At 35.2% G+C, this 16261-nt stretch overlaps 1 protein-coding gene across 2 annotated transcripts in view; it reads right to left on the bottom strand.

The window, feature by feature from the left end:
• Positions 1–16261, bottom strand: part of CEPT1 (choline/ethanolamine phosphotransferase 1) — a 38040-nt gene that overhangs the window by 6485 nt on the left and 15294 nt on the right. Inside the window, exons 4-5 of one of the 2 annotated variants that reach the window (XM_077780192.1) lie at positions 15825–15966; positions 10007–10091 (exon numbers count right to left, since the gene is read on the bottom strand). In XM_077780192.1, coding sequence (XP_077636318.1) covers positions 10007–10091; positions 15825–15966 — 227 coding nt within the window. Of the gene's footprint in view, positions 1–2746; positions 2832–10006; positions 10092–15824; positions 15967–16261 lie in introns of both variants that reach the window. The other variant, XM_077780191.1, reaches the window with a different exon arrangement.

Below are 16261 nucleotides of genomic sequence, written 5' to 3'. Positions count from 1 at the left end.
ATCATTCCAGAAGAGCTGATATTGTGTATTCAGTTTTATAAAGATATTTGCATTTTTTTTAAACCATAAATTTGTTTCCTATCAATAAAAGCTTTTTAATGAGGATTTGGAAAGCAATGTCCATTTCATGCCCTCAACTTCAAGAGAGATGAAAATTTGACATGTGGGCCCTAAACAGGTATCTTCCCCCCATTTTGGCACACAAATCAGTGTAAGTATTACATGTAATCTTTCTTAAACCTACGTAATGCAACTTGAAACCATATTCAGCATTGAACCCATAGGGTCAAGTAAAAAGAAAAAAATACAGTGGTCTCAGGTCAGTTATGAGAATCTGTACTGGGAATTGCTCAAAAAACACAGAATATTTCTTTCAGCCTCCAAATATCACCAGAGAAGTCAGGGCCTTCCCTTTCAGTTAAATGATGGTAACAGTAGGGTCACTAATACTTGGTGGGGGAGGGTATCTGTTTCTCTACCTAGCTTCACTCCTACTGGAATTAGATTACTGGGCCGGGGGTTTTATTTCAGTCTTGGATCTTAGAGTTCCTAAGGTTACTTTTTAAAACATATAATAAAAAAGGATGATTATATTATCTTAATTATCAATAAAGATAGGACAAACTATTTGATCCTTTTAAAAGGGAAAAAAAAACCCATCACTTCTGTTAAGTTCATGTATATAAATCCTAGTGAAAAAGGTGTAACAAGGGTACCTGAAGCAAATTCACTGCCAGGCACCACCTAAAAAAATATATGTACCCAGTCTATAACTTCATTTGCAATAATGCTTTATGTTATTTCCATACTGATAAGGATAATATGGTATATACACCTGACGCTGACCTGCTTTGCAGTGATCAAGCCAAAAGTCACCATTTTTTGGTTACTGGTGTGATGAAACTTTATAGGTAATTTATATACATTTAAGATATTCAAAATAATTTTGGAGGAGGGGACACTTTGGTATAAAACACAAAGCCTATGAACATAATAATACAGTCAAGAGATACAAAAAAAATTGAAGTCAACATACAACTGACCCTTGAACACCATGGGGGTTAGGAGTGCCTACCCACCCCACTCTGTGCAGTTCAAAATCTGCATATAATTTCTGACTCCCCCAAAACTGTCCTGTTGACCAGAAGCCTACTGATAACATAGTTGATTAACATATTTTGTATATGTATTATATACTATATTCTTACAGGAAAGGAGCTGGACAAAAGAAAATGATACTAAGAAAATCATAAGGAACAGAAAATACATTTATGGTACTGTACTCTATTTATTAAAAAACTTTGTGTATATTGGACCCTTGCATATCAAGCCTGTGTTGTTCAGGGGTCAGCTATGTATATAAAAATAACTATATTTAACTTGCTGGAAAACAGAAGTAAGAAAATTCTCTCCCTATATCCCTGTATCTCTCTGTATACCTATATCTGAATTTATGGAGCCAAGATTTCACTAGAATATAGCTTAGATTTCACTAAAGACCCCACTAGCTTTTGAGACTCATGTGTAGGAAAGATGTGAATTTGAATGATATTACATACAAGACTGGATAGCTTCAGAATTTTCCTGGCTGACTACGGACTGGTTTTATTCCTTTTTCTCCTCCCTCCTTACAACCCTATCCTCCTTACAAAAGGTATTGAACAATTAATTTCTGGTAATGAATACTTAGAGAAGTATGTCAATGACACCTCCTCAAATATCTAATTTACCCTCATAAAGTGAATTAGGTATGGGAAAGATCTTGTTCAGTAAATTTCTCATATACCTTAAAATTAATCTGATTTTTAAGAATTATGTTTGTTTAGCAGTAGTAAATCTTTTGGTGAGATCACACCAAACGAATGGCCAATTCTGAAGGCATGGTGGTAATGATCAGCAGTTAACCGGGCCAGGGAGTACAGACAACTGTGATTCAGGTCTGGAAGAATATATGGCAATTGTAAGGGCAGCTTTCAATGAGGGCTGATTACCTGAGACACACAGTTCTATGTGCTTTATATGTATTACTCGTTTAACAAAAAAGAATAACTCTATTAAGTAGGTACTATTATTGTTCTCATTTTACAGAGGAGGCAACCTGGCCACAGAGACTTAGATAACAGATGACGTTCATATAATGTCAGTGAAGCCCAATCAAACTTAGGCAGTCTGGTGCCTAAGCCTGTGTTCTTGGCTTGCATGTTAAACCCTGTTACGTACCCTCTTTTGAAGTTTGTGGAAAAAATATGTGTGTTTATAGGTCAGGTTGAAAATCAAGGTCCTAGCTTGTTAAAACAATTCTATGGCACCGATATCAATAAGCATTTATTCTGTTTTGGGGTTAATTTACCACCCCAAATCTGTTATTCAGCTTTAAGCATATGATAAAAAAACTAGTAGACTCCTATAGCTCAGAAAGAAAATAAGCCTGATTTAATCTAGTCATTGGTTAACCTGCTATAGTATCCGCTGTCTCCGGGATATAAAATGAGATGACAAATAATAATTCAGATGGCCTTTAAAAAACAATAGCCCTGCAATGGGCCTCAAGTTCCACCTGACTCCAAGTAGTAAAATTCACCATGACCTAAAGAGAAGTTTGTGTCCTACCATTGCTGAGGCTTTTCATTTTCAGAAAGAGTAAAATAGTTTTACTTATCACCCTTAGACTGGATTATCCTATATTAGAAAACACAAGCAAAAGACAACATGCATTACATGGGATACACAATGTGAACAAAGTTACCATAGATTGCCAAAAAGGTGGTCCTCCAATCACTGCCAGCAAATGCATGATTATTATGAAGATTTGCACTTCAGTCACATCAATTCTGATTAGGTACAAAAAGCCAAAAAAGCAGAATTACTCAAAACAATTTCAAGTTAATTACTTGCGAGCTTAGCAGCATTCCTCTATCATGCACAATAGAAAAAAATCTCAAATATTGAGGAAAGGGGAGAAGGAGGTGTCAAAAATTTGTTATGAGCAAAATCAAATAAAATCCAGAGGCTTTTAATTTAATTTTGATGAATTTCACAGAGCAATAAAAACCCCTCCCTTCCATAGGAAATTTCAGACTCATTGAAGTTGGGCTGAAACTACAGCTTAACCTTTCCCACCAAAAAAAAAAGAAAAAAAAAAAGAAAAAAGAAAAAAGGAGTGGGGGCAGGGCATGTGTGTATTAAATTTTGAGTGTCAAGCAGAGGGGACTGCGTTGTACTGCTATATAATATGAAATCTTGAAACCAGGGCTTTATAGTGCCACATAGAGGAAATGGTGAGTTTTTACTAAAGCAATATAAATTACTTAGATCTTATAAAACTTACTGCCCTTTAGTTATATTTAATGCCTTTCATGGTAGGGGTGTGAAAAAAATTACACCCAGTTCTCAATCAAATTCTTATGCTTATTAGGTGAACTACCCTAAGATTTCTGGAAAGAAGAACTGAAAAGCAGCCAAGAATTAGTTTGAGGTTGCTGAAAATGATCTTACAGTCAAGAAAAGACAAACCTGGAACAAAAACAGGGCAGTAGAAATTAGAAGTCTGAAAGTCTGAAAAAAAAAGAGTATGGACAAAAAGATTGAGGAGCAAGGCACAAATTGACATTCTTTTCCTTCTATAGACTAGCACTTTATATAATTTTGAGATTATCCAGATTATTGGATCCAAAATGAGAATTGTGAGAATTTTATCTCACAATTTGTCCTACAGATATACTTGCACAAAATGTTTGTACAAGGTTATTACAGCATTATTTGTAAGAGCAAAGTTTTTGAAATAGCCTTCAAAGAGGGAACAGTTACTGAAATTATGGTACTTTCACACAATGGAATATTTGGTAGCTTTAAAAAAAATAGTGGGTTGCTCTTTACATAGTGATATGGAAAAATATCACAGATATATTAGGTGAAAAGAAATGTTGCAGAACGTATAAATTCCATTGTGTGTGTGCGTGTAAAAAAGAAAAAATAATATTCTGTCTTTATTTTTGCCAGTGATTACATAACAAATTTCTGGAAGGATGCATTATAAACTCAGAAGAGTGGTTACCTACTGCAGAGGACAGTGTGGGAATGGACAGCTGGGAAAGGAGGATGTGAAGGAGACCATACACTGCATACGTTTTTTTATTATGTTAGTTTTAAACAAAGTGAATAATCTATTAAGGTAAATTTTTTAAAAAAAATTAGTCTAAGAAAAATAGTTATCAACAACAGCAAGGGGATTCAATTCTCAGAGCAGAATGGAGCCCCCATTTCTAAAACTGACCCTTAAAACATATAATGTGAGCTAAATATGCAAGCTTGCATGCCCATAATAAATAACTAAGTTGATACCAGTCTCACACAACTAAAAAAAATTGAGCTTTGTTTGCTCAAGATTTTTTCTGAACAGAAGCTTATTAAGTTGCAAACATATAGTGATGTAGTTATCTTTACATACACATTTATTGGGAAAAAATGGACTGAATGAATCTGTAGAGCTGACCTGAGGAGTGGTGTTGCCAATAAGGGGAATTACGCTCAGTAGCAGATTCAGGAGACTAAGCAGGTGTCAAAGATGATCGACTCTGTCTTGGGTGGAGGAGGGCAGACATCTTACAACATTTTGCTGGATATATGAAGTAGCCTTTTGGGAGGGGAAGGGCCAGAAGTATAGAATTACAAAATAAAAGTGGAGGGAACCTCATGCAATTAATCTTTGTACCTTGGATGAATGTAAAAGAGAATGGGAAACATGAAAGATCTTTATAAAGCCCAGACTAGGATTCCTAGGGCAAGTCTTATGGATTAGCCTGTTTGAAAATTGTAGAAGATAGAAATTTCTAAACCATTCAGATACTGTGATTGTATTTAGATCAACAATGCCTTAACGTTAGGAGGGAAAGCCAGGGAAAACTTACTTACCAGTTATAGGCAGTTAAGAGTATTTTTTCCTGTTTGCTTATCTGATGTAGAGGAATACTCAGTACTCCTGGACGAGACCCTCCTGCTCTGAATCATGAGAACTGCCTATCCCCACTCCTAGAGGTGTTGCTCTAATCTTGACTGTCAGTGAAGAAGGGTGCAGGAAGAGGCCATCCCTAGAGACAGGAACTAAGGGAACTAAGGGGGACAGGTGGCAGAAGTCAATGAACAAAAGAATCAATGATTCTACTTAGAAAAGAGTTGGTTATATAAGGCAGACTGTTTTCCTACCTTCCCACTAAGAAGTCTCCTAGTGGATGAATTTATGCTAACATACATTAGGAGGGGGCTCATTTTACTCCTTTTGGCTGAGGAGGGAAGACAGTTATCCAGAAAGGAGAATGTTATGGAAAGGCAGGAATGTGGCATTTCTGTAGTCACTTCCTTATTATTCTTTTCAAAATAATAACATGGGTGGAAAATTCCCAAATGTTGGACTTCTCAAAAATAAAAAACCAAAAAATCATCCTCCAGAACTACATAAAAAATAAGCCCTTCAAGATACAAAGAATGATGTGATAAAGGAGCATCTAAAACACGAGAGTGGTTTTTTAAAAGACATATGGGAAAACAAATCTCTTATCTACAGTATTAGATTTCCACAGCCTGAAAGTTTCAGAGGGGGAAAATTAGGTGATAATACACTTAATTTTCTATAACCATGAAGGTATTTGAATATCCTGACTTGTTTTGCTTTAAATAATTTCCCATTTCTACTTTATTTTAGTAGAGGTTGTCAAAGTACAGAAAGAACTTGCCCAATTGCCAGGTATAATCCACTCAAATTACCACAAGCCAGCCACAAACAACATTCTAATGGCTGTCACTTAAGAAAAATGGAAGCAGCAAACTAGTTGTGGAGCCTAAGCTCTGCCATTCTTTTGATGGGGAAGCTGTAAGTGTGGCGGTCAAATTAACTTTGAATATTTCCAATAAATCCCCTGGGCCCATCACTCCTAACAACATCTTAATGGTCTACTGACTAAGAGGTAAAGAGATCATGGTATGTTAAATGAATAGGAATAATTTTAACTTCTCAACAGGGAACAGAAAATCTCTCTAGTTGGGAGTGAGGAATTCAGGGAGTATTCATCACAACAGAAAGGCAGCCTAGATCAGTTATTACATCAGAATCACAGGCTTAAAAAGTGATTAAGGGGTATAGCAACCTCATACTACCTAAGTTAACTGACTATGAAGAAAATTTCTATTTTAAGTCTAATTTTTACTGTTCAGTTTTGAGAGAGATACCTAACAAATTCATCTGGTTTGAATTCCAACAAGACTCAGGAATACTGGGGATGTGACGGGATTTAAATGACATTCAGTGAAAGCTGGTAAGCGTGTTAATCATCTTTTCCCAGACACTTTTATGTCTTTCCATTCACTCTAATACAAGTTAATCTATTTTTCTTATATGTGTGACATATGCATTCAAAGGTATATTTGCAGTTAACGTATAAATGTAATTTTGTTGTTGTTGTTAAACTCTACATAATAAATGTAATTGTGTTATAATTTGGGTTGGCTGTTAGCTTAGTTAACATAGAATATGCACTAGGGCTAAATTCACAATGTCAAGGAAACCCAGATTTGTATGATTTGACTTGTGAGCTATTTATTATTTAAAAAGAAGAATTTTGTTTAAAAAGACATCCACTGAAGGTGTCTGGAATCCTATTCAAGAATTAGATTGTTATTACTTACAGATTTGTACTTACTTGTAAATGGATCTTAAGTTCTAGAGAACTTCTGCATGATCAGAACATTTATTATACCAGAAATACCATGCACGGGTGAGGTGAAGTCTTGGTAGACTGCAACCAAGACTGGCCTAGAAACTGGCCATACTGCCTTCCAATATTTTACTTCCTACACCTAATAAGGGACAATCTGGGCATGGAAAGCTTAGTGTTAAGTAACATTAACCAAACAGCTGAATGATAACTATGGTATTTTAAAATCAAGTGTTACAGGGCACCTGGGTATTTTAGTCAGTTAAGCATTTGACTCTTGATTTCAGGTCATAATCTCACAGTCATGGGATCAATCCCTGATTTGGGCTCTGCGCAGACAGCACGGAGCCTGCTTGGGACTGACTGACTCTCTCTCTCTCTCTCTCTCTCTCCCCTCTTCCTTTGTCCTTTCCTGTTCGTGTACACACACACACACACTCTCTCTCTCTCTCTCAAAAAAAAGTGTTACATACAGAGAAAGTCTAAGCATCTATTTTTGAAATAAGCTGAATTATTTAAAATCATATTATCTACCACCTGAAGGACTACATGGATCTTTAGATTATCTGAGAAGACTAAAGAACACCACCTGCAACAACAACCCATCCAGTGATTTTTGAGGAGGAAGAGAAAACAGCCAAAGGCTAGAATATAAGAAGTCCTCTAAGAAGAGCTAAAGCTTAGGTCTCACAATTCAGGGGACAGCCTACCCTTATCACCCTTGGAAACAGAAGAATTAGGAGAGTCTTTTCACCTCATTTAGTAATAATCTTGTTGAAATTAAATGAAGGGATCATGGACCTATTCTTCCTCTCAAACCAGCACAATCAATTCTGGAAGAAATCTGACAACTGCTAGGACTTACTAACACAGGTCTTAAAATCAATAAAGTAATAGCCGTAATAAGGGGCGCCTGGGTGGCTTAGTCGGTTAAGCGTACGACTTTCGCTTGGGTCATGATCTCGCGGTTCGTGGGTTCGAGCCCCGCGTCGGGCTCTGTGCTGACTGCCAGCTCAGAGCCTGGAGCCTGTTTCAGTCTGTGACTCCCTCTCTCTCTGACCCTCCCCTGCTCACGCTGTCTCTCTCTCTCTCCTAGAAATAAAACATTAAAAAAAAAAAAAAGTAATAGCCGTAATGAACACTATTATGTGCCAGTCACTACAGCTAGCATTTTGACTCTCTCAATCTTCACAACTATCGAAGAGGTAGGAACTATTGCCACCATTTTATAGATGAGGACAGTCAGACAGGTTGATGGACTTTTCCAAGGTTACGGAGGTCATCGGTGGCAGATCCTTAAAAGGAATTGGAAGTGTACCTATATGGAACTAAAACTCTAATTTTTAGTTTACTAATCAACTGGGGTACACATCTGTCCTACATTTTTACCTTGTTATCACTAAGGTGTCCATGTAGGATGATGTTTCTTGTATTGGGACACAACTTCCCATAAAATGGTAGAAAACAACAGGCAATAGCATTCAAAGTTTAGATGCTAATAAGTTAAATTAATTGGAAACAAATTATAATGAACAACTCTTTTTCTTAAGAGTACTTCTCTCCTAAACTTTGAAAAAAAAAAAAAAAGGAAAGGAAAACCCCACAGAGAAACATCTGACAGTCTCACTGTAATGATCCAATCAGTTAAAGCAACAAATATTAAAAGCAAAAAAAGAATCTCTGCAAGATAGCAACTAGTAAAAGAAAGATTTCCAAAAGATTTTTCAGGATGTTAAAACTGAAATGCACTAGTTTCTAGAAAAACATTAATAGGAAAGGTTCTATAAATACAGGTATTTTTTCAATCATAGACAAACAAGGTGAAAGTAATATAGTCAATATCCTGACTATTAATTTAATTTCACGAAGAACACTAGGAGAAAAGACCTTCGGTGAGTACAATTAAAAATAATAAATGAGTCATCTAAAATATATATCTAGACAATTGCAGTGAGCATAAAGTTTTAGGTCTTTGGTGAAAGAACCAGAAGACAGGTTATGGGTAGAGGGGTGCTAAAAAATGACATTTTGAACTGTGAACATTATTCTACCCCAGGAAGAATTCCCACAAATAATCATGCAAATACATTGTAAAATTAAAATGGCTTTTGTTTTGCTTCTAAATCATGACTACAGCACTTTTCAATATTCTCCAATGTCTAAGTTCTTTTGAAAAAAAGATGTAGACTATCCCTCACTATTAATCTGTCCCCAAAGATGTCTCCACCATTGAATAATTGGATTTACAGTGGTGCAAGATACCTTTCAGAAAGAACTCTGCTACCAGACTTACTATTTCTATCACATTATTGAAACATTTTGGGGCATGAGGATTCAATATAGGAAACCGAATGCGGCCCTGTATTGCTAGAACAATCTGTTAGGTGTCCCTATGAACAGTTCCCAAAAACTCCCTAAACCACAAAATAAATGGAATTTAAGCTCTACTTTTCTTGTAAATAAACCTTTCATACTAAAGTGTGAAAGATTCTGGACTATTCTACCGGGAAACTATTTTCTAACAAATCTTTCTGAACTTTTAGAAGTCTTAAAGTCTGAATTATAATTTTAACATGAGAGAAAAAAAGATGTATTATTTACTCGGCATTAATTAAAGGAAATATGTGTTTACTAAAAACAAAACAAACCTGAAAAAGGAAGCTATTCAAAAGATGGTATGGTAACATGAAAAGCAAAGGATACTTAGTTTTAAAAGCACAATAAGGAGAAGAAAACAGTAAACAATACAAATAGGAATGAGAATAGCTTCTAGCATTAATTTTTAAAAAAACTAAGATCATAGAAAACAGAAGCAGAAGAATTGGTACTAGATTGCTTAAAGAATATTCTAAAGGAGTTAAGAGAATAAACAGAATCTTTCCTACATTACTCGTAAGTATCTTCTCAACTTACTTATCTAAAGGGAAACTCTGCTTGCTTTATTCTGTTTTCAAAATATAAGTACCAAAAAAAAAAAAATTCTAGTTAATGGTGGAAAGGTATTTGCTTTCAAAATATTACATAGAGCAAAAATGATATTATGTACAGTAGGGTGAGAGATAATTGTTTTTAGCATCAAATCATCAGGAATATTATTTTCAAAAAATTTTAATAGGGTGGATTTTTATTGCCCTATATATATTAAAATTATTTGTTTTCTAATAACCTGTTTGTCTGTGAAATACCACCAGGAGACTTTTTATTTTTTGTATTTTAATTAGTCTGTGCATGACAAAGGTGCTGTCTTTATTGAGTTCACGCCACTGTTCATTGGACAGCATGAATATTCTAGCAGTTACCGTGAAGTTCCAGAACCAAGGTCCCAGGGTTCCTGTGAGAAGCTGGCATATTATAATTATGATCTGGGACTCTGTAACATCGAATCTATGCATAAGGAAACAAACATTTCAAAATAACTTTACTCAGAGCTTTTGCCAAAGAGCCCTATAGGTAGCAAAAACATTTAAAAAGTAGCATTCCCCTTATAAAGACATCTAAAGATTCAATAACACAATTTATACAGTACTATTACTATCCTTATGCAAACATGTATATTTTTTACCCAAACCAAAACAGAAGAAAAGTTTAAAAATTCAAACCTTAACACACTGAATAAATGACTTGTAAACAGACAGCTGGAAACACTAGAACTAAAAACCCAGTTAATTCTTAAGTACCTAAGTAGTGAAGACTACTTGCCAAGCAATCACATTAGCTGTGCACAGGTCCCTTCAGCGCAAGAACCTATCCAGACTTCTCTGTGGAGAGGAGTGCTTCCGGAAGCCCCAGTGTACAGTCACCCATGTGTTTGAAAGACCACTAATCATCCCGTACCCCTTCACTGCCCCACATCTCATCATGCTCCTGCCTCTGCTCTTCAGTAAAATTAGCACATGTACATGAAAAGGGCAAGGGGAAACTGACGTTTTTAGATATGATTAGAACAAAATCAAACTGGTCAGCTCCTTGGCCTGCTTCCTGATAATCTCTAGTCCAGAATTTCAACCTTTTCCTCTTTCTCTTCCCTTAATTCCTTACCAGCATTATAACTCTCTACTATACTGGATTAGCTTATTAGTGGTCAAAATAAGTCATACGTCTAATTCGATCACTAAAGGATGTTGACAAAAAGAGTGGCAGTATAGAACAGACTTCAAATCAAAATGATGTGATCAAAATTAAGAACTGAGGAATGCTAAAGGTGATAGAAACAGGTCTACGATTTTACCTGATGATCTGAGAGTCCAAACTGGAATCTACACTTTACATTAACATAACAGTTGTTTTAAGATCTTATCTCTAACAATTTGATAAAATTAAAACAGGCACAGTCCAAATGAATGACTTATTAACAAAAAATACACAGGGAAACTAGAAACTGAAAGGAAAATCTTTGATAGTTATTAGTTCATGTGATTAAGTCTTAAACTTTTAAAGATACAAATATCCTATTTGGGCATTTAACAGGAAGCTTCCTAATTCTTAATCCACAAAAAGTGGATTATACATTAATGGACAGTTTAGATTATAACATTAACAGTTTTTAATTATTATGATGTCTGCAAATACTAATTCTTTAGAGATTTCTTGGGTAAGAATTGAACTGGATTTGCCAGACTACCAGTAGAATACATAGCCTATTAACTTTTTTCATTTAACTAGAGAAGAAAAAGTCAGAAATTATGTATTTACATAGTTTTAGCTAATGTAAATGTGAAACACTAGAAGCATGGATTGAAAAATGTACTAAATACTCTGTCTGCTATAATTATAAATAATAGGTACACTGGAAATAACATCTGTAAAATTAACAGACTCACAGAAGGAACCTTAGATACAATCGAATCCAAAACTCTGACTTACAAATTAGGAAATGAAAGTTCTGGGCCTTCCTCAAGCTGATACACAGACAATAATTTGGAGATAACACTTGAGGCAAGATATACTGATCTAGTTCAATTTATTATAATTTATTTCATTTTCTGACTTGTGAAAAGTTTTTTTTCTTTATGAAATGATAATTTAAGTAAGAGTTTTACCTTTCACAGTGTGGAGGAATTTTTTAAGGTATTTTGCATAAACAGTTTTATTAAAGACTGTTTAGAGTTTCTAAGCATTTAACTTATAAAAATGATTCTATATATACATCTACAAATTATAGATCTTAAAATATCTAGATACATAGTGTTTAAGCCTTAAGAGAGGAAATGTGAACTCTTTCATTTAGTATAACCCATAAACATTTTAAAGAATATTTTACAAATATTTATAAATGAACTTCAATTCAAAATTCTTTTCTTCCACCAACCCAATCCTTCTGTGAAGTTCTAGCCTCTGAGCCCATTTCCCTCCCCACTCTTTCAAATTCAAGCTAGTAAAAATCCTCACAGGCTAAGCTGGGTCTAGAAGGGTTCCAGTGAGCAGTACTCATCTCTATCAGACCTCTACTTGCCTGGTCCAGAAGCACTGTCAGGACAGAGGTCTGTCTAGATATAACAGGTACTAATAGTCTCTGTACCTGGCAGCTTTCAGCTATAATCAGAGCAAAATGCTGGAAGATTTAGCTCATAATATCAGAGATGGTATATCCAAAACACATTGGCTTTCTCATAATATCTGATTTTGAATGGAAATTACTTAGTTAAAAATGAATTAAGCTGTGGTGCCTATTTTTGGTCAAGATATGAACAAAGTTAATAGTAACTAAAATTAGTGACATTAGGAGATTAAGAAAAACAAATAATGATCTCTTAATTGGCAAATATCCTATATGGTTATTAAACACACAACAACCTAAATTGATTCTATATAAAAAAGAAATCTTCGCGATTTTTTTCATTTGTGCATAAACGTCAAAATAAATAAAATAAGAAGATTTTAAAATAAAATTCCTAAGGTGCCTAAGGGCTGCTTTCACTTTTCTCAAAAAATGAGTAGGAAAGTAAGGGATTTAAAAAAATTTCTCCAGTCAAATTACATTTGACAGCTTATCTCATTCTTTTCTAGTTAAATAAAATTTGGACTTCCTCCTCCGTACAAATAAACTTTGCATTTCTAAAACTTCTTTGGGAATCTCTCTATTACCCCATACGCTTCCATTACATTGGTATTTTGAAAAACATCTCTTTACATGTAAGGACTTGCAGCACATTTCTTTGAATGTTGAGACCTGCTTTTATTTTAAAAGAGAAATAGTGTTGCCTTAATATGAATGCAGGATTTCAGAAAATCATATTCAATTTTCCAAATCAAAACCAATCCCTTGTAATACTGATGTGTAATTTAAATTGAGATATGAAATTTAAACTGGCTCCAATATTTCTGTCTCCGTTTTCACACTATTACAAGGAAGCACTATAGTCTCCATGGGACGGTGTCCTCCCACCTAGTCCCTCTGCCTGTCCTGCATTTTCATCAGTCTGGCTCCACAGATCCATCTCTCTTTTTTCTCCCCGAAGTATCTTCCGTCTCTTCTCTAGTTAATTTCTTCTGTGTAAAGACAAAACCCGTCTTCCTTTGCACCTGTGTTCTTTCTTAGATGCCTTGCTCCTTCCCATCACAGCCACATATTCTGTAAGTCACCCGTACTAACCGTGGGCTTATTCATTCCCTTCACTTCTCATCCCCTACAATCTGGCTTCTACCCTTCCACTACTCTGGATGGCCTCATACTGCCAAATTTAGTGTACACTTTTCTGTCCTCATTTTGAGTCTTGGCAGCATTTAGCGTTGTTCTCTTTTGAAATTTCTGGCTTTTCATTCTGGTATGCCTCCTCTGGCTGTTCAATAATTCTCGTAGCCTTCTTTCTAAGCTTGCTTTCTAAGTTTCCTAAGCTATTTTCATTCTATCTGGGCGTCTAAAATCCCTGACATACATGTTCGGATAGAACTCTCCCTTTCACATCGGTTCTTCTGCCTGTGGTGCCTCTCTCCGCCTCCCATCCAGCCACCTAAGGAGGGAACGGGGAGCTGCTCCAGTCTCTGCTCACTCATTCATCCCCCATATGCAGAGATCAGGTCCTACAGTTTTACCTGTGAAGCCTCTCTCCAGACTATGACCTCATCTCTGGTAGCACTGTTGTCACTCGTCACTCTAGTTTGGGTGTGAGCATTCCTCATGTTAATTATGTTGATGACTCCTACAGGGCCTCCTTACCTCCCGTCACAGCCCATGCCAATTCACCCCTTGAATGTTGCCAGAATGCTCTTTCCAAATTGTCCTTTTGTCATTTTCCTGCTTTAGGTTTTGCAAAGGCTCCCCAAAGATTCAGGAAAAAAGCTCACATTTCTTGGCAGGACATAGAAATCCCCTGATTTTCTGGATCTTCTCCAGCCTTATCTTCTCCTCCCACTCCTTTACAGGCATCGTTGGTCTGACAATATGGAACTGCTCACCATTGTCTAAGTATATATTTTATCAAAGGAATACACCACAAAGCACATTCTAAGACTAGCAGGTGGAAAGCTGTGCTATCAAATCACTCCTAAAAACACTGTCTATTTACTCTTCCCCTACTTCCATGGTTCACCCTCTCTCCTTCCTTCAGTTCCCATACACATGGGTGGTGCTGCTTTACTTGAAAGGGAAAGAGAATTCATTAGGGCTGATGATAAATAAACTTTCAAAATAAGGGCTTGCAAGTTAACTATGAGATAATAACCACTGAAACAAACTGTCAAATCCAGATATTACAAGTTCTGCTATTTTTGAAAACAGTCACATCACTAAAAATTAAAACTAAATTAGGGCAAACCAAGTGATCTTAGAAGTCCATTATATTTTGTGGTTTTACCAATGCAGAGTAATACTATGAAAACATTATTGAGATAAAGGCCATAAAAACAATTTGAAAAAACATCTGCACATAGTATTTTCCAATTCCTGCTTTTTTTTTTTTGTATCAGAAATCTGCAATATTTCCTGAGCACGATCATTTTATAACCTGATGAATGCACAGGCATACGAGTTTCAATTGGATATGCATGTATACTATTGTCACTGAAGGGTATTACCTTAACATGGGCCTTAAACATGTCTTCTAACCCTTTATTATGAAGCTCTTCCAGGATGTGTCTTTTAGTTAACGTCCAAAATATTAATAATTATTGTTACTGTCATAAGTTAAGAACATCTTAAGTTCTATTTAAATAAGCATAGCAAAAATCATTTGAACTGAATTTGCAAGGAACAGTTGAATTTCTGTGCATTTGGCTCCTACAAGTGCTAGAAAACTAAGTTTATTAGGGATCTAAAATTTAAATATCCATTAACGATTCATCTTAAAGAGACTAGGTTAAGATGTTCTATCATTTGCAATCAGGGATTTTATTTGGGTATTTCATGAAGTATTTACAGTCTTTTCTCAAGTTCTTTCTCTTTTAATCCTATCTCACAAAATAAATAAATAAATAAATAAATAAATAAGACTAACTTGAGCAGTGTAAATCGGATCTGTGACAACTAAACACCAGCTAGTGAATTCCATCCTTTACCTTTTTCTAAGACGAGTTTACTCATTAATATTTATGGAAAAGTACTGATCAACAGGTAGGAACCATTCATTTTGGAGTCTAAGAGGAGTTTGTATTTCATTTTTTAAATTCTTGGGCATTTTGTTGGTGGTAGTAATCTATATGGTGTGTTTATGTCAACTGAATTATCAAGAGCTTAGGTTTTTGCAGACTCATAAATAACACGAAAAGAAAAATATCTAATTAAGCTATGATATTTAGAGATGAGAGTTGCTCTTTGCTCTCATAAGCTATCTAATCTTTCCTGAAAATGCATTTGCATATGTCAAAATAAAACATGGAGTTAAGGTAAATATAGGAAAAATACAGTGAATTTATCTGAGGGAAAGACAAGTGGGTAAGAGTGAGAAGGTGCCACTGCTTTACATATTATTTTAAAAATATTGGTTGGGAGGTTCTAATATTTCCTTTTAAACAGTGTGATAGACAGAGACCACTAGGCAGCTATAACAATGAGAGGTTTAAACTTCTATTTGCTAAACTAATTTAGTGCTTTGATCAATTCCTAATACTGAGATACGTAAAAGCAACATTCTCCATATCTGAAAGAGGATACCAAAAAAATCACCATTAAGTATTACTTACATTCCAAATCTCAATGTTCCAGAAACATATGTTTGCCAGTGTGCACAATAGAACATGAACGTTCCAGCAAAACAACAAAAAAACATCCAATCAGGGTTTGTCCCCAGCTGCACTGCAATACAAGTTCCAAGAACCACAAACACTGCAAAAGAAAGACCACAATAAAAACTGAACAATCTCAATAACCAACATTAACTGAGCTGGAAATGATTTTAGCTGAAGCAAAATAAATAAATAAGTAAATAAGTAAATAAATAAATAATAAAAAGACATGCTATGAATGTACAGTTATCTATGGTTCTAGGAAAGTAGGATATTATCTTTTACCCCATAATTTCACTTTCTTCTTCCACTATACCACTTAGTGGAACCAAAGGTCTCAAAAGCAACTAAGATACTTGAGCACTTTTTGGAATATCTTCCCAACTTAGTCATAA

This window comes from Crocuta crocuta, unplaced genomic scaffold (genome assembly GCF_008692635.1).
Source record: "Crocuta crocuta isolate KB4526 unplaced genomic scaffold, BGI_CrCroc_1.0 scaffold364, whole genome shotgun sequence".
Lineage (NCBI taxonomy): Eukaryota > Metazoa > Chordata > Mammalia > Carnivora > Hyaenidae > Crocuta > Crocuta crocuta.
This window is presented reverse-complemented; position numbering and strand designations above follow the sequence as displayed.